The sequence below is a fragment of the Mesoplodon bidens genome (assembly GCF_964165515.1).
Source record: "Mesoplodon bidens genome assembly, chromosome: 3".
Taxonomy (NCBI): domain Eukaryota; kingdom Metazoa; phylum Chordata; class Mammalia; order Artiodactyla; family Ziphiidae; genus Mesoplodon; species Mesoplodon bidens.
The window spans coordinates 47,702,772-47,727,890 of record NC_138178.1 but is presented as its reverse complement, the minus strand read 5'-3'; the positions used below and the strand labels follow the sequence as shown (position 1 = coordinate 47,727,890).

General features: G+C 45.9%; 1 protein-coding gene across 3 annotated transcripts in view; it reads right to left on the bottom strand.

Annotated features, from left to right (window-relative positions):
- Positions 1-19,190, bottom strand: part of MYZAP (myocardial zonula adherens protein) — a 118,356-nt gene extending 99,166 nt beyond the window's left edge. Inside the window, exons 1-5 of one of the 3 annotated variants that reach the window (XM_081228753.1) lie at positions 18,485-19,180; positions 16,377-16,510; positions 13,539-13,657; positions 1,749-1,945; positions 1,372-1,654 (exon numbers count right to left, since the gene is read on the bottom strand). In XM_081228753.1, the coding sequence (XP_081084879.1) occupies positions 1,372-1,446 (75 nt within the window). In that variant the 5' untranslated portion in view covers positions 1,447-1,654; positions 1,749-1,945; positions 13,539-13,657; positions 16,377-16,510; positions 18,485-19,180. Of the gene's footprint in view, positions 1-1,371; positions 1,946-13,538; positions 13,658-16,376; positions 16,511-18,484 lie in introns of all 3 variants that reach the window. The other 2 variants (XM_081228754.1, XM_081228752.1) reach the window with 2 other exon arrangements.
- Positions 19,191-25,119: the final 5,929 nt, after the last annotated feature.

Sequence of the window (25,119 nt, the reverse complement as noted above, 5' to 3'; positions counted from 1 at the left end):
AAAAATCTTCAGAAAAGTTACCTACTATATTAGTCGCATTTCATCCACCCATTATCACTCTAGCCACCCAACTAGTACCCACTCTGGAGGGGGACCTAGAGAATTTAATGCAATCTGGTCCCATGTGTGACGCTGTCCAGGCTCAGGGCTAGCTTTTCAGTAACTTCATTCTTTCTCAGTCATAATTATGTTCCAACTGAGAAGGATTTCCCAAAAAAAAGGCAAACACCCATCTTGGTGTAAGGCTGGGATTGTGGTTGGAAACCCACTTGGACCTAATGGGGATCTTTCTTTATGAAGCTAATGATTGGACAACCAGAGTTCTGTCAGCCCTAAGTGGTGCACGTGCACATATCTGAACCCATCACCTGGCCCAGACCCAGGGGTAACACAGAGTCTTTCTTCCAGAGCTAAAGAAAAACAGCATTGAAGACAACTGCCAGTCTCTTGGTTGAGGTATACAAAATCAAATAAGCACGTCTACAAGACTAGAAAACAGATAGGAGTACCAAAAGGGGCCCTGGCTTGGACTTACCTACTTGTTTAGCTAAACCTAGGGGAAATATGATTAGAGAAGTCTCAACCACAGAAAAGTGCTCACCCAAATGATGAGTACTGAACATCATAATGAACAGATGAACCAAAAAGGCATAAACCAAAGCCCTGGCAGTATGCTCTGAGGTACAAATCTTGGAAGAGATATGCAATGGGAACGATGTGGCTAGCATTTCTTTCAAAGAGCATCTGGAGAGATGAGAAAAGATGCAACAAAGATGGCAAAGAAACATCACTTCCAAAGGGCAACCTAGGTGAAGATGGTGCCCACTGTGCTAATACTTAAATCAGAAAGAAGAAAGCAGTTTGCAGAAACCCAAGTCCCACAACTGGGCTCCTAGGTGGCCAGCAGGTAATTTCTACTTTGTATTGATAAAACTGAAGCCTACCTAGATTAAGCGCACTCCAAATCAGTGTTACTCTATCACGAGTGGGGACAAGTGGCCCTTTCTTTTCATCACTGGAAGGAGGAAAGTTTGGGTGTTAAAGACATTCATTACCTTTGAGTCTCAAGATAGGGACAATGCAGAAAGTTTCCCTTGCTTTTTAAACTGGTGCCACCAATACACTTGGCTTGATAGGCGAGGCAGGAAGGGGAGGAAATCTCCGGAAATTCCCTAAAGTCCCTTAAGCCCTTCGAGCCAGTGCGGCGCCTCTGGGACGTAGAAAAGAAAGGTCTCGTTCAGAGCTGAGACAGGACCTAAAATTGAGTCCAGGTGGGGTGTCAGGGCCAAGGGGACCGGTTTCCGTGCGTCTCCATCCCCAGACCCCGACAGCCGGGCGGCCTGGACAGGAAGCGGGACAGCAGCTACTCACCCTCCTGTTGGGCGCCCCGGGCGCGCTGGAGCCGCCGCTCGAGAGCAGGGTGACTGTGGACGTGGAGCGCAGCATCCCTCAGCGGCGTTGGTGGCGGGCTCGGCTTGGTGCTTCTCGCAAGTGGAATAAGCCGGGGGCCGCTCCGCTGGAGGCGGGGAGGGTGGGGACCGCGCAGGCCAGTAGCGCCGGCAGGAGCAGCGCGGGGGCGGGGCTGAAGCCCGGCTGGGGGAGGAGCCGGGGCGGGGTCCCGCACTCGCCTGACTCGTCAAGCTGCATTTTCTCCCTAGGGCGCAGACCCAGCCCGTGTTGGTCACCTACCTTCCCCCACGGCTCTGCACCCTCCCAGGGTCAGTCCCGGGGCGGGACTGAGTGCCTACCAGGTGTCCCTTCCAGCAGCCAACACAATCCACGGGCCCCTATCCATGGAGTTTGCAGTCTGGTGGGGATACCGAAAGATGACTGGTGTCGGTGCTTTGGTAGAAGAAGTGATACCCGTGGGAGCTCACAACGTGGCCTTAGGAGTTAGCCTGTGTCGGAAAAGTCTTCCCAGAGGAGGTGATGACTAACCTAAGACCTGAAATACAAGTAGAAGCAAACCAGGCATTGAATATTCATCACAACTGCTCATATTTATGTAATAGTTCCTGTGACCCCAGCTGCAAGTACTTTTCATGTATTACCTCATTTAATCCTCACAACCACCCTTTGAGGTAGGCACTATTACTGTCCTGTATCCCCATTTTTCAGATGAGGACATTGACTCACCAAGAGATTAAGTATCAAGGCAGGGCTTCCACCGTCTGGAAAGTGGCAAAGCTAAGATGGACTGCACAGTCTGACCCTAGTGCCTTGCTTATCAACTCTGAAGAGTTTGGGCTTTATCCTGAGGATAAATGTTTCTCAACAGGGGAAGACAATCCTTCTCTACTCACCCTTCAAAGCCCAAACACTCCCTCCCTACCAAGCTCTTCAGGACCCTCCTGCCCTGAACACTTACACCCATGAACCTCGATGTTTTTTGAGACCATGTCTTCTCAAAAGAAGAGTCATCAGTGCGTGTGTCTGTCCCCTTCCCCCATGGTGAGCTTCTGGAGAGTGAGGACCCAGCCTCACCCTGCTCTGAATTCTCAGTGTGGCACCAACACAGAAGATACTCAAGAAACGTAAGAACTGTTGCTGAACAGAATTCCAACTGATCCTATGAGATTTGCTCCTTCTGAAGATGAGGAAACTGAAGCCAGAGTATCTAAGTGACTTTCCCAATGTCACACAGCCTGTGTTTTAACATCTCTGTCATCATCATCATCCCAGCTATGTCTGCATTCTACAATACTTGCTTCATATGCCTTTCCTCATCAAAGTCTCACCGTGACCAAAAATGTGGATACTGTTATCATCCCATTTTACAAATGAGGGAACTGAGACCTAGGGACATTAGGTTAACTGGTAAACAGCTGGGACTAGACCTCTAATCTTCTAACTCCAGGTCTACTTTTTTTTTTTTTTTTTTTTAACTATAGTCCTCCTGCATCTTCCTATCCACCCACCCTTCTAAAAAGAGGTCATTCATGAGAGGTCTTTTTCCACGTTATTTCCGTGAAGGCCCCTTTTCTTGGGAGTTTTATGTGACTAAAAGATGGGTCTGCCTTTCAATAAAACGTGGTCAATGTTGTGTTAGTTTCAGTGTACAGCACTTCAATAAAAAATAAAAATCAAACAAAAAGTTGTCAAAACACAGCTGTTGAAAGCCAATATGGGTTAGAGAGACCTGCATGATTACCTCAGTAGAAAGAGGCTAATGATTATTGCTGTTACGTTGCCTTGAGGTTCTCCTTTCTAGGAAATGGGCTGCTGTTCAGAGTCAAAATAACCTGGCATCATCGATATTTGTTTATATTATGGCAAACACCCAAGTGATCACTCAAGATGGAGTCAGCATTTGAGAGGAAGGGTGGGGCATGGATTCATTTCTCCATTATCCAAGTTTTTCTCATATTGTTAATCCTTTTTTTATACTCGATTACATTTCATTACAAAAGCAGCAGACTACACGTTAGCTTGTGAGCTCTTGGTGGGAACTGGATCTTGTTTACATCCCTGTCTGCCCAGTGGCTAGAACAGTAACTGGAATGTTGTAAGTGCACAATAAATATTGAATGAGTGAAGAAATGATATTACAGAGTAATTGGCATGCTTCAAGTGCACAGTAATGTTGAATGAATGAAGAAATGATATTACAGGGAGTTCCCTGGCTGTCCAGTGATTAGGACCGGGCACTTTCATTGCCATGGCCTGGGTTCAATCCTCGGTCCGGGAAACTAAGATCCCACTAACCACACAGCATGGCCAAATAAAGAAAGAAAGAAAAAAAAAATGAAATGATATTACAGAGCAATACTTCAACTCACTCATGGCCAAGCAAAACTAAAACTAAGACCCTTGCTAACCCAGCTTCTAAGGTAGGCGGGGGTCTCCAAGCAGTTTGCCAGCTGAAGCAGCCAGAGCCCCAGGATTGTCCCAGCCAGGAAAGTTCCCCACGCTGGCTGTCACTAAGGGCTGCAGGTGGTGTGTGTGGGCAGATGCCAGGCTCTGGCTTATGACAGAACCCCCCCATGCCAGGCCAACACCTAAGGAACTGCAAGAGAGAGGGGAGTGGGAGCCCCCAGAAAGTGGAAAAGGAGAAGAAGGAGGAAAATAGGAAGACAAGTAGGGATGGAAAAACCAATGAAAAGGTAGATCTGGCAGAGAAATGAAAAAGTCAAAAATGAAGTCATAGTCTAGGAACTAGGACTTCTATGAAGAGTTCTGGGAGAAGATCAAAAGGAAGGATTGACCCTTTTTTTTGCGGTACGCGTGCCTCTCACCGCTGTGGTGTCTCCCGTTGCGGAGCACAGGCTCCGGACGCGCAGGCTCTGTGGCCATGGCTCACAGGCCCAGCCGCCCTGCGGCATGTGGGATCTTCCCGGGCCAGGGCACGAACCCGTGTCCCCTGCATCGACAGGCGGACTCTCAACCACTGCGCCACCAGGGAAGCCCAGATTGACCCTTTTTGAAAGAGGAGTCAAAGGCCAAGCACTTCTGCCCCCGCCAGAAGTCCTCCTGGTCTAGATCTGTGAATAGGAAAAGGGCAGACGTGGGGAGGTGGGGACAGGGATGGGGCTCTGGTAGGGACAGCCTCCCTGCTTGCTCCCTTTCAGCACTGCCCCAGCCTACTCTGGGCCCTCCCTGAGCACTGGTGACAGAGGAGTGCCACTGGGCTGGAGGGAAGAGATGTTAGAACTCTCAGCCGCCACCCATTCCCATCCACAGTAATAGCCACATATGCCTAAAAGCTGTCCTAACTTTCTCACTGAAGCACAGGTCTGTAGAAAATTCTAGATGTCTGTATCAACACCCTTCATTTTCTTGAAATCAGTCACTAGATTGCACCTCCTTCTCCCATCCCAGCGCCTAGACTTCTCTCTCATATGCTCTAGCTTCTGCTTTCTGAATTGTCAGTGTTACTCTCTACAAAACCCTCTCCAGACTCTCTATTGGCATCTTTCGTTGAGGAGCTCATGATGGGACCCATTTCTCCAGCAAAGTCCTGAGTGGCAAAGACTACCTTTATTTCTTGGCAGAACCAATCAGGAATGGAATCACTGAGCAGGACACAGAAGAGGTGAGCCCAAGCAATGCCTGGCTTGTTGGTATTTTTGCCCTCTGCACTCTTATGTCTCTGAGGCTTCTCTTTTTTTCCCCCTTCCATTCAGGTGTCACAACATCCCAAAGTCCTGGCATATTCCCGTTCTGAATGCCAAACAGAGGCCAAACTTTCACAATACAGAAAGGACACATTTCCAACCCAAGGACAAGGGTATTGAATTACAAAGCTCCTCTGGATAAAGTAGAACAAGAAACACCCCATATTCACCGGGTGTCTGAGAGACAGAGAACAGGGCCTAGAGATAAGGAAAGCAGACTGAGCGGAACCCAATACCCCAGCCAAGTCACCCAGATACGCAGAATTTATAAACCTGTCTAGACGCAGGGGCTGGAACCCGCTGCTGACCCACGCTGGGGAATACAACTCATTGAAGACGATCCTGTGCTTACCGGTTAACTCACGGATGAATGTGCAACTGGCAGGCTAATAATAAGTCAATTCATTGAACAAATAGGTACCAAGCACCTACTATGTACAAGGCACTGGGGACACAGAGAGGAGTAAGACAGACCCTACTTTCTGGGAGCTCAACATCAGTTTGGGAAGAGGGATGTGAAGTTAGCAAAGTAAAATGCTAGCAAACACTTATACAGCACTGTGCTCAGAGGCTTAAAATACATCATCTCACTTAACCTTTCCAGCAACTCAGTGAGGAAGGTGCTATTATGTCCCCTATTTTGCAGATGACAAAATCGCATCACAGGGCGGTGAAGTAACTTGCTCATGATACCAACGCTAGTAAGTGGTGGAGCTGAGCTTCATCCCGAGTCAAGATGGCTCCAGAGTCTGTGTCCTTGACAGCTCACCTCCTATACTGGGAGAGGAGCCAGACTTGAAGTGTGTCCAAAGCACTCTAGTGGGCAGAGGACAAGGGAATCCAAGGCGCTGAGCTGCAGAGAGACAGAGGGCTCCTCTGGGAAGGCGGCATGGAAGCTGGCACTGCAAAATGAGGAGGGAAAGGTCAGGGCATTCTAGACTAGGAGTCAAAGGAAACAGTGAGGTCACAGGGTCCAGGAAATGTGTGTTAGCCTCTCTAGCTTAAATCTCAGAACAAGAGGGAATGGCTGGAGACAAAGCAGGCTGGGGTTAGACTGCAAAGGGCCTTGAATAAAGTTGAGAATCAACCTGCAGGTGACGGGGAGCTAGGGAAGGTTTGCGAGCAGGGCAGTGACATGATGGGAAGCAGAGAGAAGAGTATGGATGGAAGGCAGAGACCGCAGGGCGAGTGCTTTGGGGTCTGTGGGATAAGTATTGATAAGAGATAAAGAGGCTCTGAACTAGAGGAGCCAGTGGTGGTGGAAAGGAAAGGAGGGGATGGATTCGAAAGGCAGAAAATCAACAAAACCTAGTGACCAACCAAAAGTTGGAGGATTTTTGTGAATTGTACGTTATCCTAGTGAGTAGTTGATCAGTAGTGCCATAGTTCCCTAGGGGAGGAGAATCAGTAAAGAAAATGGATGGATAAAGGATAAGTGATTCCCTTTCTTAGCTCTGGGGCTTTGTCGTGCGTCTGGACACCCAGAGGAAGGCACCCTCCTGGCTTTTCCAAGTAGCCAAATGGGCTTGTAGTAGAAAACTTGCAGACACAAAGGTGGAAATCTTATGTATTTATTTTTTCAGGAAGACATCCTGGTGACTGTCTTTAAGAGGAAGCAGGCTCCACCCAATGTCAAAAAAAAAAAAAATCACAGAAGGGAAAGAGTAAGTCAGGTTAGAAATGTTAAAGGAATTAGGGGCCTTCCTGAACATATGGTACAAAAACCGTCTCCTTTTGCCACCCCTGTGCCTCCTTGAGTGATTTAGGAGTTTTGTTCCAAAATATACTGACTTGGTGACTGGTCAGTAAATCCTACTGGGACCAGTTAACATATAGGTAATACCTGTATTTGAATCTATACCAAAAATAAAATCACTAATCTACAAAAAGGAATTTTTTTGCTTTTTTTTTTTAATAAAAAAGCCCTGAAATGTTTCTATGTATACTCATGTAGAATGGCTGATATATCTATTTATGCTATGACCACCTTCTTAGGTGGGGAATGAGTTTTCCCAAAAGCAGACTTTGAACCAAGGATCCATGTGCAGGGGATTATTGAGGAAGTGCCCCCAGGAGAAACCAGGAAGGGAGTGGGAACTCAGAAGGGGGAAGAAGTCAGCAACGGCACCATCTTAGGTAAAGAGCAAGGACACCACCTTAGGTAAAGTTCCAGATCCAGCCTGATCCCACCGGCAGCTCTGGAATGTCAGTTGCACCTCAGAGTTAGTCCTGCCTCCAGACAAAAGAGCTGGGCTTTCATACTCCTACACTAGTCTGTCATTTTCTCGAATGGGGTAGAGGGTAGAGGAAGTATATAGCTCACAGGCACTGTGGCACTCCATAGGGGCAAAGAACCTCTATGTCCCTAAAAAACACAGACTATTAGCATCAAAGCTACATGCAAGCTGGGAAACAGACACACACAGCTGGTAAAAGATGGCTGAGAATATTTGGGTGGGCACCAGCTGTGTCCACTATATCTACATAAAATATGGATACATATACAGATACGGAGGGGCCTACAATAACATCACTGCTCAGAGCAAAGATCTCTGGAACAGCAATAACCTTAAACCACTGTATGGCCCAGACAGTCTGGTACAAAACAGTGTGAGTACAGAGAGTCTGAAAGGGTCAGAGGAAGGAACACTCCAACTACTGATTCAAGAGGCAGGATCCCCAAATTCAAGAGGCTGGAGCAAGGAGCAGAATCTGACAAGATGGAATGCAGCAAGAATACATCTACGGTCCTTACCTTGCAACCAAAATCAACAGCAACACCAACAGAGGACACAGGGGACCAGGCTCAGCAGTGTCATGTACTAAGGCTATCCGTGGAACGCAGCTGGGCCAGTAGCTCCACAGAAGCCCACCTCTCTATGACCCAGCACGTGTCCTCTAATTTCAAGATGACTTCAGAGGAAGGCAGGGTCTGGAACCAGAAAGGCAAAAGTCCTCACTGTGAGGTGCTGGACCATGCCTGGGAAGTGGCCTTCAGTTCTGGTGCCATGGTTTAAAGGAACAAGGACCATCCAGATGATTTCAGAAGAACATGACACAGATGATATAAGAACTTGACACTAAATAATGAGATTCAGGTGGCAGAACTGGGAATATTGTCCCTAGAGAAGAAAAGACTAGGGTTGAGGGTGGGGGGGGGGGGAGGGTTGTTTGGTGACTTCAATTCTTGAAAGGCTGGCACTGTGGCAGAGTGGTTAAACTTGTTCTGTGTAACCCAAAATGTAGAATGGGGCCCAGTAAGAGCTACAGGGAGATGGAGTTCAATGCAATCTAAGAAATACTTTAATAGCCAGAGCTAGCCAAGGAGAGGGGATCAAGGAAAGAAATTGCTAAGGGTGGAAATGATGGGCAGGACCAACTTGTGAGGCAGGCAGGGCATTCCCCATCACTAGAGTGTGGCTCTAGCGGGCTCCCCAAGCCTGTGCACACTAGAGCCACCTGGGGTCTTGGTAACAATATATTTCTGGGCCCTGACACTCTGATTTAGTGAATCTGGGATGATGCCCAGAAATTCACATTCTAATAAGCTTCCCAAACTTCTTCTTATGCCATCAGCCAGCATTTGTGCAAGGACCAAGGCGAAGACATCTCATCAAGGATGACTAGAGAGAATTCGGGCATCAGGTAAGGAAGGGGGCATAGAGTAGATGCAGTTAGTCCCTTCAAAGTCTAGAAACGTGTGGCCCTGGGATTGTGGAATTCTAGGTTTTGCATCAGGGAAGTCAGTCTGAGGAACAGTGTTTAACATAGGGGGACTCTGGAGCCAAACTAACCAGAGTGTCTATTCAGGCTCTGCCACATATTAGCTGACGGGTCCTGGGTACGTCATCTCTACTCTCCAAGGCTTAATCTCCTCTCATGTGAAATGGGAGATAATAGTACCACCTCTTAGACTCATTATGAGGCTTGAATGAGAGTATAACATATAAACAGTATGACTATAGTATGTCGTGAAGTCCCTTCTAAAGAAAACTATGGATTGCCTGGTCATGTGTGGGGTAATGCTGAGTGTAAAGAGGACGGAACACCCCTTTAGATTTGGAACAACTTCTTCAAAGCTAGTATGTTGAGTGTTCCATACCACTGCTAATGTAAGACATTTGGAAAATAATAAAAGCGATTCTTTCCCTATATTTGGTTTGCTCTATTAAGAGAGATTAATAAAGAGAACTTATCTGCTCTTAGCATGTAACAAAAGAGGACCATATAACTGCACAACAAAAGAGCATTCATTATTTTTTAATCCTAAGGAGACCAACAATACTCCCTAACATTATTTTCTGCCTTTATACCTCTAATGAACTCATGCAAACAGGCTTTCTCTCACTGCAGCTGCTGAGGCAAGTATACAATTTACTATAAAATATGACATAGGGATATGAACAGTTACTTCTCTAAGTTCAGTTGACACTGCCCCAGGTATCCATCTGTCCCCGTCCTGCCTGTGGGGGTCTTTCTGATACACCACTAGTCACGCCAGGCAGGGCCTCTGTATGTGATTGTGAAGGCTGTTCATAGCAACAGGACTTCAGGCTATAAGAGGGACTGTCCCCTTGACAAGCTGTGCCTCCAGCACTGAGCTGTGTCTGCTAGGGGAAGTGATGCCATTTCTAATCCACATACAGCCATATGGGCTGGTGTGGCCCTGCCTGGAATGGGGTGGGGGGGCACAGGGACTCTATTTCTGTGCAAAATCCCTCCCCCAAAAAACCCCATTCCGGCCACAGCCCTCCCCAGTTCAGTTAATGAGGACTCTGTTCTTCTAGTTGCTCAGGCCAAAATCCCTGGAGTCATCTATGATTTCTCCTTTTAATCTCATAGCTTACATTTTATCTATCTGGCTTTACCTACAAAGCATCTCCAAAACCTAAACCCTTTTCATCAGCAACACTTAAGCCACCATTGCCTCTCCTCCGGATCCTTGAAAGAGCTTCCTAACTGGTCTTTCGCCTCCGCCCCCTCTAGTCAGTCCATCCACAACATGGAGGCCACTGTGATCCTTTTAAACCCACACTCCTCTGTGTAAACCCTTCCAATGGCTTCACAGCTCTTCAGATAAAAGCCCAAGTCTTGAGCACTCGGTTTGTGTCTATCTCCCCTAACTAAGATCCAAGGTCTACGAGGGCAGGGGTTTTCATCTGTTTTGTTCATTCCTCTAATCCCAGTGTCTACAACAGTGCCTGGCACAGAGCAGACATTCAGTAGATCATTCTACAGTGAGTGAGTGGTTTTTTGCCATGGTCCCCAGGGCTGCAGCATGTTCAGATCAGTCCATTCCAGATCCCAGCCCCTCTGGAGAGGGGTGCTGTTGGGATCCATTGCTCACAGACCTGGAAGAAGAGCTACTTCTGGGTCCAAACCTCCCCTGATGTGGTTATACTTCTGCCTGCCCCCTGCAAGTCATCTCCTCCCCCTCCCCTTCAAGAGCAAATGTCACCAACCTCCCAGTACGTCAGGGCTTTAAGGAACAAAAGCACTCCTGATTTGGACCTACACAAAAGGCCTTGCAGCAGTGCAATAGAAAGGCTCGGGGAAAGACCGGGGGCAATGGAAAAACAGTTATAGGAGTAAAAACAAGGGAAAAGTTCATCACTCCATCAGTTGCGCTGTGGCACACCTTAACACTGGCTTGCACTCACTAGTCCCCATGTCACTCTCCTGCAGTGTGAGTGAGCCCCTCATGGCAGAGACTACTCACTCATCAGAGCAGGCATCTGTGGCCCAGAGATGAACACAATGCCAACCCCCCCCCCCCCGCCAAACCCTGCAACTGGCAGACGAGCAGAGGGGAGCGGAGGGCCTGGGAGGCAGCCTCTCCTCCCCCGGACACACTGGTTCTCTGCCCTCCACACAGAATGTCAGGGCAGCCCCTACCTCATCAGCTCTCAGCTGGGTCACATCACCACGACCCTTCCTGAGAGCCACTCAGCTACCCCTGTGCCTGTCAGAGCCAGGAGCCTGGGGAGTGAGTATCATGGTGCTATGGGTTTTCCAGTCCATTCAGGGTGGATAAGACGGGGTCAGACAGGGTTTGCTACAGGGGCAGCAAGGGAACTTACCCCAGCTGTAGGCGCTGATGAGGAGACTGGGTTTAGCTGAAAGAGGAGAGGCTAGGCACGTAAGCAACTTGTGGTCGCAGCCCCAGGTAGACTGAGCCCAGCAACAGGGAAACCCAGAAGAGGCCTGGGAAGTACCAGGGTGGCTGCCAGAGAGCTGCGGGGCTACAGGCAAGAAGCAGGGCTCAGTACAGATGACCAACATGTCCCAGTTTGCCTGGGATTTTCTTGGCTTTAGTACTGAAAGTCCCACGTCTCAGGAAACCCCACTAGTCCCAGGCAAACCGGGACCAGAAACAGAGAGCACTGCCACACCCCAGTGCACAGAAGGGACACTGCAGAGACACAGAACAGTGACGCCAGAAGAGTGACCCAGACAGGAAAGCCCAGTTGTAAAACACAGGACGGATGAGAGAAATTGAGCTCAGAAAGAGGTGAGATTAAGTCCCCTCAAGGAGGTTAAAAGGTATTCCATTTTAAAAAGTTTCTGCAGACAAGTGAAACCAGGCAGATACAGGTTAAAAGAAAGTAGGCAGATTTAAGATAGGACTTATTGCCCTCAAGTAGCTGCAGCATCTTCCAAAGATAACTGTGCAGTGCTTCTCCAGCTTAACTGACCACAGGACGCTCCCTGCCCACGGCATAACTCATACAAGCAGCCCACAGGACACTAGCAAAACACAAAACTCAGCTGGAGAGACCCTGCTCTAAGGCAACTTTTTCAGAAAGCTGCCTTATCTGGAAAGAGAAGTTCACACAGAGTCCGATTACATGGGTTAATAATTGTCCGGCCCCGAGAGGCAGGTCGGAGGGCAAAGTCACCATTCAAGACAGGACAGTGGGGCTTCCCTGGTGGCGCAGTGGTTGAGAGTCCGCCTGCCAATGCAGGGGACACGGGTTCATGCCCCGGTCCTGGAAGATCCCACATGCCGCGGAGCGGCTGGGCCCGTGAGCCATGGCCGCTGAGCCTGCGCGTCCGGAGCCTGTGCTCCGCAGCGGGAGAGGCCACAACAGTGAGAGGCCCGCGTACCGCAAAAAAACAAACAAAACAAACAAATAAACAAACAAACAAGACAGGACAGTGGAAGTTGAGCCCTGCTGTCTCCAGTACGGTGCTGGGTCTGGTCTTCCATTTATCAGAGGTTAATGTACTGAGGCTTAGGACTGTTAACGCTGTAACAAGTGCCCCAGCTGGAAGTGAGCTTATCCAATAACCCTTTCCCCAGAGAAGGGAGGGGCCCATCTAACGCCAGGAGTGAAGAGGTGAAGAGAAGCCGGCACTAAACACTGAGCAGGTGCATGATAGGTAGAGCGCCCCCGATGCTGCTCTACGGCTTCCACGTTTGCCTTGACCATGGTTGGAGAAAAGCAGCTGGATTTGATCTGATAGGGAGTAGGGAAGGACAGAAGGGTCTGGAACAACACCGAGCCTTGACAGGCCTGGCACCAGAAACGCAGCCTCACTGTGGGGAGCCTGGTGGAGGACTGCTGGGGCCCTTGGGGGAAGCTGGGTGGCCGTCTTCTTCAAGCGCAGTTTGCCCTCCCATGGACAAGTCACTGTTAGTAGAGCCCTTGAGTGAGTCTTCAAGGGCTCATGTTTAAGTTCTTATTAGGTATGAGGTAGAGACCTACCCGAGGAGAGGTGGAGAGACCAATGGACTGGAGGCCAGGGGACCTGGGTTCCGGTGGTGGCCCTGACCCTATCTGCGTTCACCTGAAGTCACATCACCTCTCTGGGGCTTCATTTCCATGTGATAACGGAGGGTTTTTGGACTGGATGTGCTCTAAGGCTGCTTTTTAGCTTTGATGTTCCAAAAGCATCAATAAAACGATCCCAAACACTTTTTTGTTGTTATGTATTAGGGTTATAAACTGCCGTTTCCCCAAAGTTGTAAGCAGTTTAATCTTATAATGGGTCAGGCCTCTGTGGCACTGGGCAGAGTTGCAGGCTAGATTCCTGAAAAAAAGTAGATACATGTCCATCACTGGATGTTCAGATCACAATGCAGGAGAAGACGCCTGCACAGGAGTCCTACACCCTCCACATCCTATAGCCCAGCAGCCTTGGAACACAGCTTTCCATGCTTTCTGGAACACGGTAGGTACCTTTATACTTCCATGCCTCCACATGTCTTGGGCTCCCTGGGACACACACTCTGAGGTAGGCTTATGTGCAGAAGGGTTTTGGGGGTACATACCTCTCCTGGAGTAATGCGACCAGGAATGGTAGAGGAAGGGGCTGACCTGAGAGACCACGGCTGAGCCTGTGGGGCTGATCCTCTGCAGCTGGGTTGGCCCTTCAGTGTTGTGCTCAACTGAGGCAAGGGGGCCGGCCCTTTGTACTCACCTAATGACCAATCCCCGGATTCAGGCTTCCCCTGGGGAGGGAGCCTAACATTGGGCAAGGCAGCTCGCTCCAGCCAAGGGCAAGTCCGTTGAGCCATCAGCATCCATTGCTCCCAGCAGCTGGGGGAGTGAGAGAGTGGTGCTCAGCAGCCTGCAGCATCCACCACAGTACCTTTGCTTGTGCTCCTCTCGCCCCTTCCTTATCTCCCCAGCGTCGCCCCTCCATCACTGCTGTTGCAGTGCTTCTCCCAGTGAGTCATCATTCTTTGCAACCCTATTCCTCAAGGGTAGGGCTGCCTTATGCACCTCTGTTGTGCCAGGCAGTCATGTGGTGCCTGGCAGGCAGCTGGAAGGAAATAGAATATATTGAATAAGAGTGAGGTCTCTGCATCAGACTATGAGTTCAAATCCCAGGGCTACCCATTGTGAGGGTAATCAATTTCCTTCCCTGAGCCTCAGTTTCTCAACCTGTAAACTGGGAGAAATGGCCATTATCACTGCCTTTTAGGTTGTTAGGATTAAATGAATGATATAAGTAAGACAACTGGCACATGGAAAGTACTTAATAAAGGAGGGGAGCAGAGATGGCTGTCTCCTGGAGCCTTTTCTACTGCCTATTAGCAAAGGTCTAATTATTCAGTTTCAGGAGGGGAATGGAGAGGAGGAGGAGCTGCAGGCAGCTGTGAGCGTGAGAGGGCATCCTGGGGGAGGCGTGCGGGGGAAACGAGGCCAGAAGCTGGGGGTGTGGTGGTCAGAGCACAGGCCACTAGGAGGACCCTGAAATGGAGGAAGGAGCTGAAGGGAGGACCCAGGGCAAGCTCAGGCTGGCTGTGAGACCTGCGTCCTGCTTCAGATGTCGTCATTGTCTTAGTCCTTCTTCAGGACGTCATCTTCACAAACATCTCTGAAAACACTGTCTCCACAGCATACGTTATCTCCCCCAAACAACATTCTCGGCAAATAAGCAGACAGACGTATCACCAATGCCAGGCGTTTCCTCCCTCCCCAGTTTACATTTCAGGACAATGTGTTTATTACTGTTGCCTCACGAGGGCCACCCTATAGATCTCTGAAAATAGGAAACAGCCTGACAGAGGGGGCTGGAGGGCCTGGCCCGCATCCTGTCTCCCACAGGGCTAGGCCCAGCTGGATACCCCAGGAGAAGCCCACTTCCTCCCCCTCCATCCTCTCCCTCAACAAAACCATCCAAGAAAGAAACATGTTCCTGTCCTAAGTGAAGAGGGACCTTTGTCCTGCCTGTATGAGGGTGAAAGGGAAGGTGCACCATGCCTGGACACTTTTAACTCTCCAGCTTTCCTTGCAAATTTCCACACAGGCCCCCAAACGTGACTCTGTTCAACATGTTTATGTTTGCAATGTGGGTATTTTATTTTGTGTTATGTCATTTTATTTCATTTTTCTTAAAACCCTACAGGGTACAAACAAATCTGAACACGCCATGACTTAAAACCCCTTAGAGCATCACTATATGTTATAAATATTTGACTAAAATAAAGCTGCCCTCAGTTCAGCAGGCCTGGCATATCATTCAGGCTAGTTTAAAATGAGGATTAGAATAGAGCCCAGGGCTTCCCTGGTGGCGCAGTGGTTGAGGGTCCACCTGCCGATGCAGGGGACACGAGTTCGTGCCCTGGTCCAGGAAGATCCCACATGCCGCGGAGCAGCTGGGCCCGTGAGCCATGGCCGCTGAGCCTGTGCTCCACAACGGGAGAGGCCACAACAGTGAGAGGCCTGCGTACAGCAAAAAATAATAATAATAATAGAGCCCAACTTCAGCCAACTAAAAACTAAAGTAAATTGCACTACCTAGCAGAACCACATATTTTCATTCATTCACTTATTTAGCCGTCTACTCATTTAATAATTCAATGATAAATGTATCAAGTACATTGTATGGTATTGTATTGAGTACTTTCAAGGTGCCAAGTATTGTCCTAGTGCTGTGGGAAATGCAAGGATGCATTAGAATCATCCCCTCCTGGAGAAGCTTACAGTCTAGAAGGGGCAGCGGAGAACAGGCACCAGGCTGCATGAAAGTATTATTCATTTGGAGCCTAAGACAGTAGCAGAAGATGTGAGGCAGGGAGAATGGCGGGGAGGGTAGCTGGGCTGGCCTAACACTCATATATACACAGAACTCTGGTTGCCATGAATTTTGCTATTAAATTTTACCCCAAATTTGTAAATGTCACTGAAGCATTTTAAGCAGAGGAGTTCCATGGTGACATGTTGCCATCAGACTGTAAGTGGCCCCTCAGTTGTATATCCCCAGCCATCAGTATGTGCCACATAAAAGAAGCTCAATACAGTATGTCCCCTACATATGAACCTTCAAGTTGCAAACTTTCAAAGATGTGAACACACGTTCACATGTCCAATCACGTAAGTTAGTTCACATGTCTGGAGTACACTGTCACGTGCATGCATCCTCTACACAAGAGGTTGTGCTTCTGTGTACTTTACAGTACTGTATAGAGTACAATAATACAGTATCTTTATCTCAAGCCCAGGATGTCCAGAAGCAAGAGGGTAGACAGAATTGAATCCAGCAAGGAACTGGAACCTGTGCCATCAATGTCAGGAGTGAGTGATATTGTACTTTTCAAGTACAGTACTATAAGATTAAAAATGTTTTCTTTATTTTTGTTTGTTTTTTATGTATTATGTGTGTGAAAAGTATTATAAACCTATTACAGTACAGTACTATATAGCTGATTGTGTTAGTTGGGTACCTAGGCTAACTTGGTTGGACTTAAGGACAAATTGGACTTACGAACGCACTCTCGAAATGGAACTCATTCGTATGTAGGGGACTTACCATAACTATTTGTTGAAGAATGAATCAGTGCATGAAGATGTTCAAGAATAGCAGAAGAGATGGAATCTCTAGAGATGAGAGGAATTAGGACCTTGTGAAGTTTGGGAAGAGATTGGAACACCCACAATGAGAATCTAAGAGATAATAAGCAAACATTGGTTAAAATGATTGCCAGGCTACTTAACATCATTAGCCATCAAGGAAATGCAAATAAAAACCATAATAAGATACCACTTGACATATACTAGGATGGCTATAATCAAACAGACAGATAATAACAAGTGTTGGCAAGGATCCGGAGAAATTGGGACACTCCTACACTGCTGATAGGAATGTAAAATGGTGCAACCACTTCAGAAAACAGTTTGGCAGCTCCTCAGAAAGTTAAACAGAGACCTAACATAAGACCAAGCAATTCCACTCCTAGGTATATACACAAGGGAAATGAAAACTGTAGCCATTCACAGATGTATGCACAAACGCTCGTAGCATCATTATTCACAGTAGCCAAAAAGTGAAACAACTCAAACAGCCACCAACTGATAAATGAATAAACAAAATGTGGTACAGTCAAGCAATGGAATACTATTTGGCCATAAAAAGAAATGAAGTGCTAATAGATGCTACAACATGGATGAATCTTGGAAATATTATGCTGATTTAAAAAACCTCTTCTCAAAAGACCACATATCGTATGGTCCCGTTTACATGAAATGTCCAGAATAGGCAGATCTAAAGAGAAAACAAGGTGTATCCACTGTGGGAAACAGTATGGAGATTCCTCAGAAAAATTACCCAGCAATACCACTCCTGGGTATTTATCCAAAGAAAATGAAAACACTAACTTGAAAAGATAAATTAATTAAATAAATTAATTTTAAAAAAAGGAAGAAAAGATAAATGCACCCCCATGTTCATAGCAGTATTATTTACAATAGCCAAGACATGAAAACAACCTAAGTGTCTATCATCCGATGAATAAAGAAGACGTGACATACATATATGTGTGTGTGTGTGTGTATATATATACACACACACACATATACATATGCACACACACACACACAACGGAATATTATTCAGCCACAAGAATAAAATCTTGCCATTTGCAAAACATGGATGGACCTTGAGGGCATTATGTTAAGTGAAATAAGTCAGACAGAGAAGGACAAATTATCTTACTCATACGTGAAATCTAATAAAACAAAAACCAAGCTCATAGATACAGAGAACAGATGGGTGGTTGCCAGAGGAAAAGGTTGGGGGGATGGGCAAAATGGGTGAAGGGGGTCAAAAGGTACAAACCTTCCGGTTATAAAAGTCAGGTGGGGACTTCCCTGGTGGCACAGTGGTTAAGAATCCACCTGCCAATGCAGGGGACACGGGTTCGAGCCCTGGTCCAGGAAGATACCACATGCCGCAGAGCATCTAAGCCCGTGCGCCACAACTACCAAGCCTGCGCTCTAGAGCCCGCGAGCCACAACTACTGAAGCCCGTGTGCCACAACTACTGAAGCCCACGCACCTAGAGCCCGTGCTCCGCGGCAAGAGAAGCCACTGCAGTGAGAAGCCCGTGCACCGCAATGAAGAGTAGCCCGCGCTCACCGCAACTAGAGAAAGCCTGTGCGCAGCAGTACTAAAAACCATTGAATTGTACACTTTGAAGGGGTAAATTATATGGTATGTGTGTCATATCTCAATAAAGCTGTTACCAAAAAGGACACACTGACACACATATTTGTGGATAAAACTTTTACACACACACACACTGATGGCCAGGCCATGGGGAGGCCCAGTGAGGGAGTATGGTGACTCTGTAGCAGAGACAAGCAGTCTGATTCTCAAGCTTTCTCTGAGCAGCCCAGGTGGCCGGGGGAGAGAGCAGGTGAAAAGACAGAGCCGATAACAACTAAGGAGAGCTAACAGTTGCTGAGAGTAACCATGAACCAAGCACTACAGAGAGCTTTACCCACATTGTCTCATTACATGTACATGTACCTATATGCACATACATAATTAAATATCACATCCTTCCCAGTGAGGTAGGTGCTCTCATAAACCCTAGCTTACAGATAAGGAAATGAGTTCCAGAAAGATGAAATAACTTACCCACAGTTTCACAAGCTGTAAGGAAGGTGTGGAGACACAGCCCGGGCAGCCTGCCCTTGAGCACAGGCACCTAATTCCTGATCAATGCCGCCTTCCCCAAGGGTGGAGGTCAAGGAGAGTGGGATGGTGGCGCACTGGGAGAGCCCAGGTGCCTGTGGTCCCAAGGAGCATGGAGAACTGGTTCTATGGGCATGCCAGTGGCATGCAGAGCTGCAGGAATTTGTGGAATTTGTGGTCACCACTCTTAGTTCTTGGTGATGAGATAATTTAAAGCTTGGTACATTCCAAGGTGCGGTGTAAGCAGGGCTGATCATGGGGGTTGGTCGTGGGGCTTTGACAGTGATGATAGGTTGCTCATCATCCCAGATGGAGAAATAACTGAAGTCATCCAAATCTCAAAATTCTATGAATTTCAGAGGGATGTACGTGCCAAGGACATATCCTTGGGGGAAAGTTAAGGGAAATTCCATCAGTTACCAACCAAATGTGGAAACAAAACATGCAAGAACCAGGACTCTGGAGGACACGATGACTTCTGTCCGAGCTTCCTCAACTTTCCATCACCAGGGGCATCTTTCCGTATCATTCTCTAAGAATAGCACATTTGGAAAAACTTCGTCTATCCTGTTACACCTTAATGAATAATTAACTTTTCAACATTTTCATAAGTCAGAGAGACTTACAATTAATTGCCAGTTAGAGCTTCTGATAGTTGAGACCACCAACCTTGCCTGGCTGGGCTGCTAGAAGCCTCGAGCCAAGAAACACTGATCTCATTGGCCAAGGCCTCAGTACTTGGGAAGCTGTAGAATTTCTTTCCGTCAAGCTTTCCAGAGTAGTGGAATGGCCTTCAGGTCCCCTGAGAACTTCTGCAGGCCCCTAAGGGTACATGAGTCTTCTGTCAGGAACACTGTCCTCACCTTGTCTCCTGTGGTTAGGGCTGGCTTGTCACAGGCAGAGTAGAGAGGGGACAGCTGTGGATTTTACCAGGGTTTGGGAACCTGAAAAACAAGGTGCTGTTTAACACTAAATGGAAGCTAAGGCATCGAGATTGCACAAACACCTCTCCCCAACTTTCTAGAGTGATGCCAAGCCTGAGTGATTTTGTTCTTTTCAATAAAGGCAATGTGTTAGGTCTAGAGTCTAGATTGGTGATGTCCAACAGAAATATAACGTGAGCCATCTTAGTAATTTTTAATTTTTCTAAGAGTCACATTTTTAAAAAGTAAAAGAAGGTGAAATTCATTTTAATAATATATTTTACTGAAGCCAATATACCCCAAATATTATCCACTTCAACATTAATATTAACATTACCATTAATAAGAATAAAATAGTAATGAGATATTTTGTATTATGGGGATACTAAGTCTTCAAAATCCAGTGTGCATTTTACACTCAGAGCATATTTCAAGCTCTCAGACTAGCTACATTTCAAGCTCTCAATAGCCCCATGGGGCTAGTGGCTATACAGCTAATAAAAGAAGGAGCTTGAATTGGGATGCCTTCCTCAAACCCCAAGTCAGTGCCATTTCTGCTGCTTAAGCCCTGTGTTTGTTCCAACACAAGTAAATGACTTCTCTGCAGACATCCCTACAGCTCCCCCAGTCCAGCCACCCATGCAGGGCATAGCTGCCTGCTGATGCCTGGGATCTGCAGGGATATCCCAGGACCAGCAGGCCGCTTGAGGCAGACAGGGTCCAGGGCCCTAAACGCCATTCATTAGATGACCCCTAAAAGCTCCTAAAAGAGCACGTATTTCCCACTGGGGCCTCCCTTCTGACTTTCCAGAACTTGGCAGTCAAATTGGGTTTATCTCATCCCCTCCCAAGCACTCCCCTAAGGTGCAGACTGAGTGGCTATTTCCTTGCCTGTGAACTGGGAATCAGATAAACAAGGCAGACACAGGCAGGAGAGCATACAGAAGCAAAGGAGAGAAAGAACTTTCAGGGTTCCCCGTGGTGCTCCAGTCCCTGCTTCAAGTTCCCTGCCTTCTGGCTCTGTGAGATATCCCTCCTACCCCAAAACAAGTTCTCCTTGTCACTTACAGTAATCCCGTGGGATTACCCCAGCCCATATGCTCCTGGATTTTGTAGATTATTGGATCAACTGTACAAACAAACTCTAAAGAAAATCAAAGTCCAGAGGCAAATAAGTACAAAGAATTTATCTTGAGAGGAAAAACTGGGATTGGCTTCAGACAGAATCGGGTTCAGATAGTGATTCTGCGACTACTTGCTGTTGACTTCATTAAAAAGAATTTAAAGTTATACATATCCATGGTTTTGAAAGTCCAGTGGTTCTACAAGCTTTTTAATGAAAATGAGCATTCTCCTGCTTCATCTTCTACACCGATTCCCACTCTATAGACACAACCGCTTTTAGCTACTTACTCTGATGTTTATCTCTGTACATTCAAACACTGACACCTACATGGCTATATCTAGATTTTGTTTAAATTTTAGATCTATTGGTTTTCCAAACAGAAAGAGGTTTTGGTCTCTTAAATCTCCCCGCCCACTTCCCCTCCTCCATTCTCCAAATAGAGCCATATTATAATTTTGGTTAAATCAATATTCAGTGCTTACACCCTATGGCCATGTGATTATTAGACCATAAAGTGCACTATATATAGTAATACCTTCTTTCTTAGACAACTTTGTGTTTTTCCTGGAGTTAACAATTGTCACTTTTTCTTCAATTAACTTTTTATGTACTTATTACTAACTCATCACTAACTTTCCTTCAAAAGCAGCAGTCTCTCAGTACGATAAAATTCATTTGGTCCTGTATCAATGGCATCTTTTTCTGGAGACAGCTCCCACATGACTTCCTGGAAGAGCCCTCCACACTCCTGCACTTGCCTGGACTGGTGGTTCTCCAGGCCAGTCCCACAGCGCCACGCTGGGTCTCCTCTTACCTTTGTCCTGGGGGATTCTCCAGGTATGCTTCCTGGGATGGATCACCAGCTTACTTTAAGTCTTCCTCTTCCTAGGATAATCTTTCAATTTTGGAAACACCCAAGGGTAAAAAGGAATTAAAAATTTCAAGATTTGGCTTTTTTTTTTTTAGGTTGTTTATTTGAGATTTTCCTTGTTTTTTGAGATAGGCTTGTATTGCTATAAACTTCCCTCTTAGAACTGCTTTTTGCTGCATCCCATAGGTTTTGGATCATCATGTTTTCGTTGTAATTTGTCTCTAGGTATTTTTTGATTTCCTCTTTGATTTCTCCAGTGATCTCTTGGCTATTTAGTAACGTATTGTTTAGCCTCCATGTGTTTGTGTTCTTTATGTTTTTTCCCTGTAATAGATTTCTAATCTCATAGTGTTGTGGTCAGAAAAGATGCTTGATATGATTTCAATTTTCTTAAATTTACTAAGGCTTAATTTGTGACCCGAGATGTGATCTATCCTGGAGAATGTTCCGTGCACACTTGAGAAGAAAGTGTAATCTGCTGTTTTTGGATGGAATGTTCTATGAATATCAATTAAATCTATCTGGTCTATTGTGTTATTTAAAGCTTGCGTTTCCTTATTAATTTTGTTTGGATGATCTGTCCATTGGCGTAAGTGAGGTGTTAAAGTCCCCCACTATTATTGTGTTACTGTTGAGTTCCTCTTTTATGGCTGTTAGCAGTTGCCTTATGTATTAAGGTGCTCCTATGGTGGGTGCATATATAACTGTTATATCCTCTTCTTGGATTGATCCCTTGATCATTACGTAGTGTCCTTCCTTGTCTCTTGTAACATTCTTTATTTTAAAGTCTATTTTATCTGATATGAGTATTGCTACTCCAGCTTTCTTTTGATTTCCATTTGCACGGAATATCTTTTTCCATCCCCTCACTTTCAGTCTGTTTGTGTCCCTAGGTCTGAAGGAGGTTTCTTGTAGACAGCATATAGATGGGTCTTGTTTTTGTATCCATTCAGTGAGCCTGCGTCTTTTGGTTGGAGCATTTAATCCATTCACGTTTAAGGAAATTATCGATATGTATGTTCCTATTACCATTTTCTTCATTGTTATGGGTTTGTTTTTGTAGGTCCTTTTCTTCTCTTGTGTTTCCCACTTAGAGAAGTTCCTTTAGCATTTGTTGTAGAGCTGGTTTGGTGGTGCTGAATTCTCTTAGCTTTTGCTTGTCTGTAAAGCTTTTGATTTCTCTGTCGAATCTGAATGAGATCCTTGCTGGGTAGAGTAATCTTGGTTGTAGGTTCTTCCCTTTCATCACTTTAAGTATATCATGCCACTCCCTTCTGGCCTGTGGAGTTTCTACTGAGAAATCAGCTGTTAACCTTATGGGAGTTCCCTTGTATGTTATTTGTCATTCTCCCCTTGTTGCTTTCAATACTTTTTCTTTGTCTTTAATTTTTGTCAATTTGATTACTATGTGTCTCAGCATGTTCCTCCTTGGGTTTATCCTGCCTGGGACTCTCTGAGCTTCCTGGGCTTGGGTGGCTATTTCCTTTTCCATGTTAGGGAAGTTTTCAACTATAATCTCTTCAAATATTTTCTCAGGTCCTTTCTCTCTCTCTTCTCCTTCTGGGAACCCTATAACGTGAATGTTGTTGCGTTCAATGTTGTCCCAGAGGTCTCTTAAGCTGTCTTCATTTCATTCTTTTTTCTTTATTCTGTTCTGTGGCAGTGAATTCCCCCATTCTGTCTTCCAGGTCACTTATCCATTCTTCTGCCTCAGTTATTCTGCTATTGATTCCTTCTAGTGTATTTTTCATTTCAGTTATTGTATTGTTCATCTCTGTTTGTTTGTTCTTTAATTCTTCTAGGTCTTTGTTAAACATTTCTTGCATCTTCTTGATCTTTGCCTCCATTTTTTTTCCGAGGTGCTGGATCATCTTCACGATTATTCTGAATTCTTAGTCTGGACGGTTGCCTATCTCCACTTCATTTAGTTGTTTTTCTGGGGTTTTATCTTGTTCCTTCATCTGGTACATAGCCCTCTGCCTTTTCATCTTGTCTATCTTTCTGTGAATGTGGTTTTTGTTCCACAGGCTGCAGGATTGTAGTTCTTCTTGCTTCTGCTGTCTGCCCTCTGAGGATTTGGCATTTCTGAAGTTGTCTTGGTGTTTTGGGTATGTACAGAATTCTAGGTATGGAGAAGTAATTCTCTCTCCGAATTTTGAAGGCATTAGTAAAGATTTTCTAGTTTATATTTTGTTTTTCTTAAGAAGTCCAACACTATTCTCATTCCTAATATCCCCTTCCCTCTGCTTGGAAGATTATAGGGTCTCCTCTTTGCCCCTAGTGGTCTGAAATTTCATGATTATATGCCTTGTGTGGATCTATATTCATGCATTGTGCTTGGTGCTCTGTGGACCTTTTCTGTCTGTACATTCGTGTCTTTCAGATATGGGGAAATTTCTCAAATTATGTCTTTGACACTTTCCTCCCCTCTATAATCTCTGCTCCACCTCTATGGAACTCCTATTATTCAGATGTTAGACTGTCTGGAAGGATCCTATAATTTTATTATGTCTATTTTCCATCTCATGTATGTTGTTATTGTTCTACTTTCTGGGTGATTTCCTTAACTTCATCTTCTCTTTTTCTTCCTGCTCTTAAACTTTGAAGTCCAAGGATTATTTCTGTTTTCTGAATGTTCCCTTATTACAAACTCCTGTGCTTGCATATGTATTCTCTGGGGATCAACCAATCACAGGACCTTGGTGTTGTTGCCCAAGGGCTGTTTCCTTCTGCTAGCTAGACTGCCTGTCTCTTCCCAAGTTCCTGTTGTTTTGATGGGGCACTTCCAGTGGGGATTCTCAACCCTCAGCATCTTTAAGTTCTATGTCCTGAGCCGGTCATCTTCCCCAGAAGGGAATCCTACAGCCTCCTGCCTGGAAGATATCAACCTGGCTGCCAGTGTTCTTGGAGCAGGGTGGTGGAGGGGCCAGTGGTCTCACCATTCAGCATATAGATTGTAGCTCAATCCCCAGTGTAGCGTAGTGCCCTCTCCTCAGCTGTGCAACTGCCCAAAGCCAGCAACTCCAGGGAACCAATGTCTAGTCTTCTGCTAGGATGAAAGAGGATCTGTGCAAGTTTTTGACAAATCCTATATTTAGCCACATCTGTACCATTTTCAAAGGATTCTTCATACTTCAAGCTTCTTTCACTGTCTGCTACAATATACCATTCTCTGGTCTGTTAAATTGACACATGTCCAACTCTTTTCAGCTTTCCAGATTTTATTGCTATTGTTTACTGTCCTCTTCTACTGCTGTTGTTTTACAGCCGTTAAAAAAATCTCTTGAATGTGATGTTTTAGCAGAATTTCAGGAAGGAGTAGTGGTAAAGTAGTGCATTCAACCTGCCACGTTTAACCAGAAGTCTCACTGTGTCACCTGGGTGAGCTACTTCATGCTTCTAGGCCTCTTCTTCCTCATCTGGAAAAGGCTGCCAGTAATACATACCTCACGGAGCTGTTTTAAAAATAAAATAAGGTAATGTTTGTAAAGCATGATGTATGGTTTCTGGTACATAATATGTACTCAGTGCATAGAGTTTACTCTTTTCAGTTACCAGATCCACCCTGAGAAAATGGCATGCAACACAGCAAAAAAATATTCAGGTTAGATCAAGTACAACTTACTAAATTCATAAAAATTAGATCCTGGAAGTAATT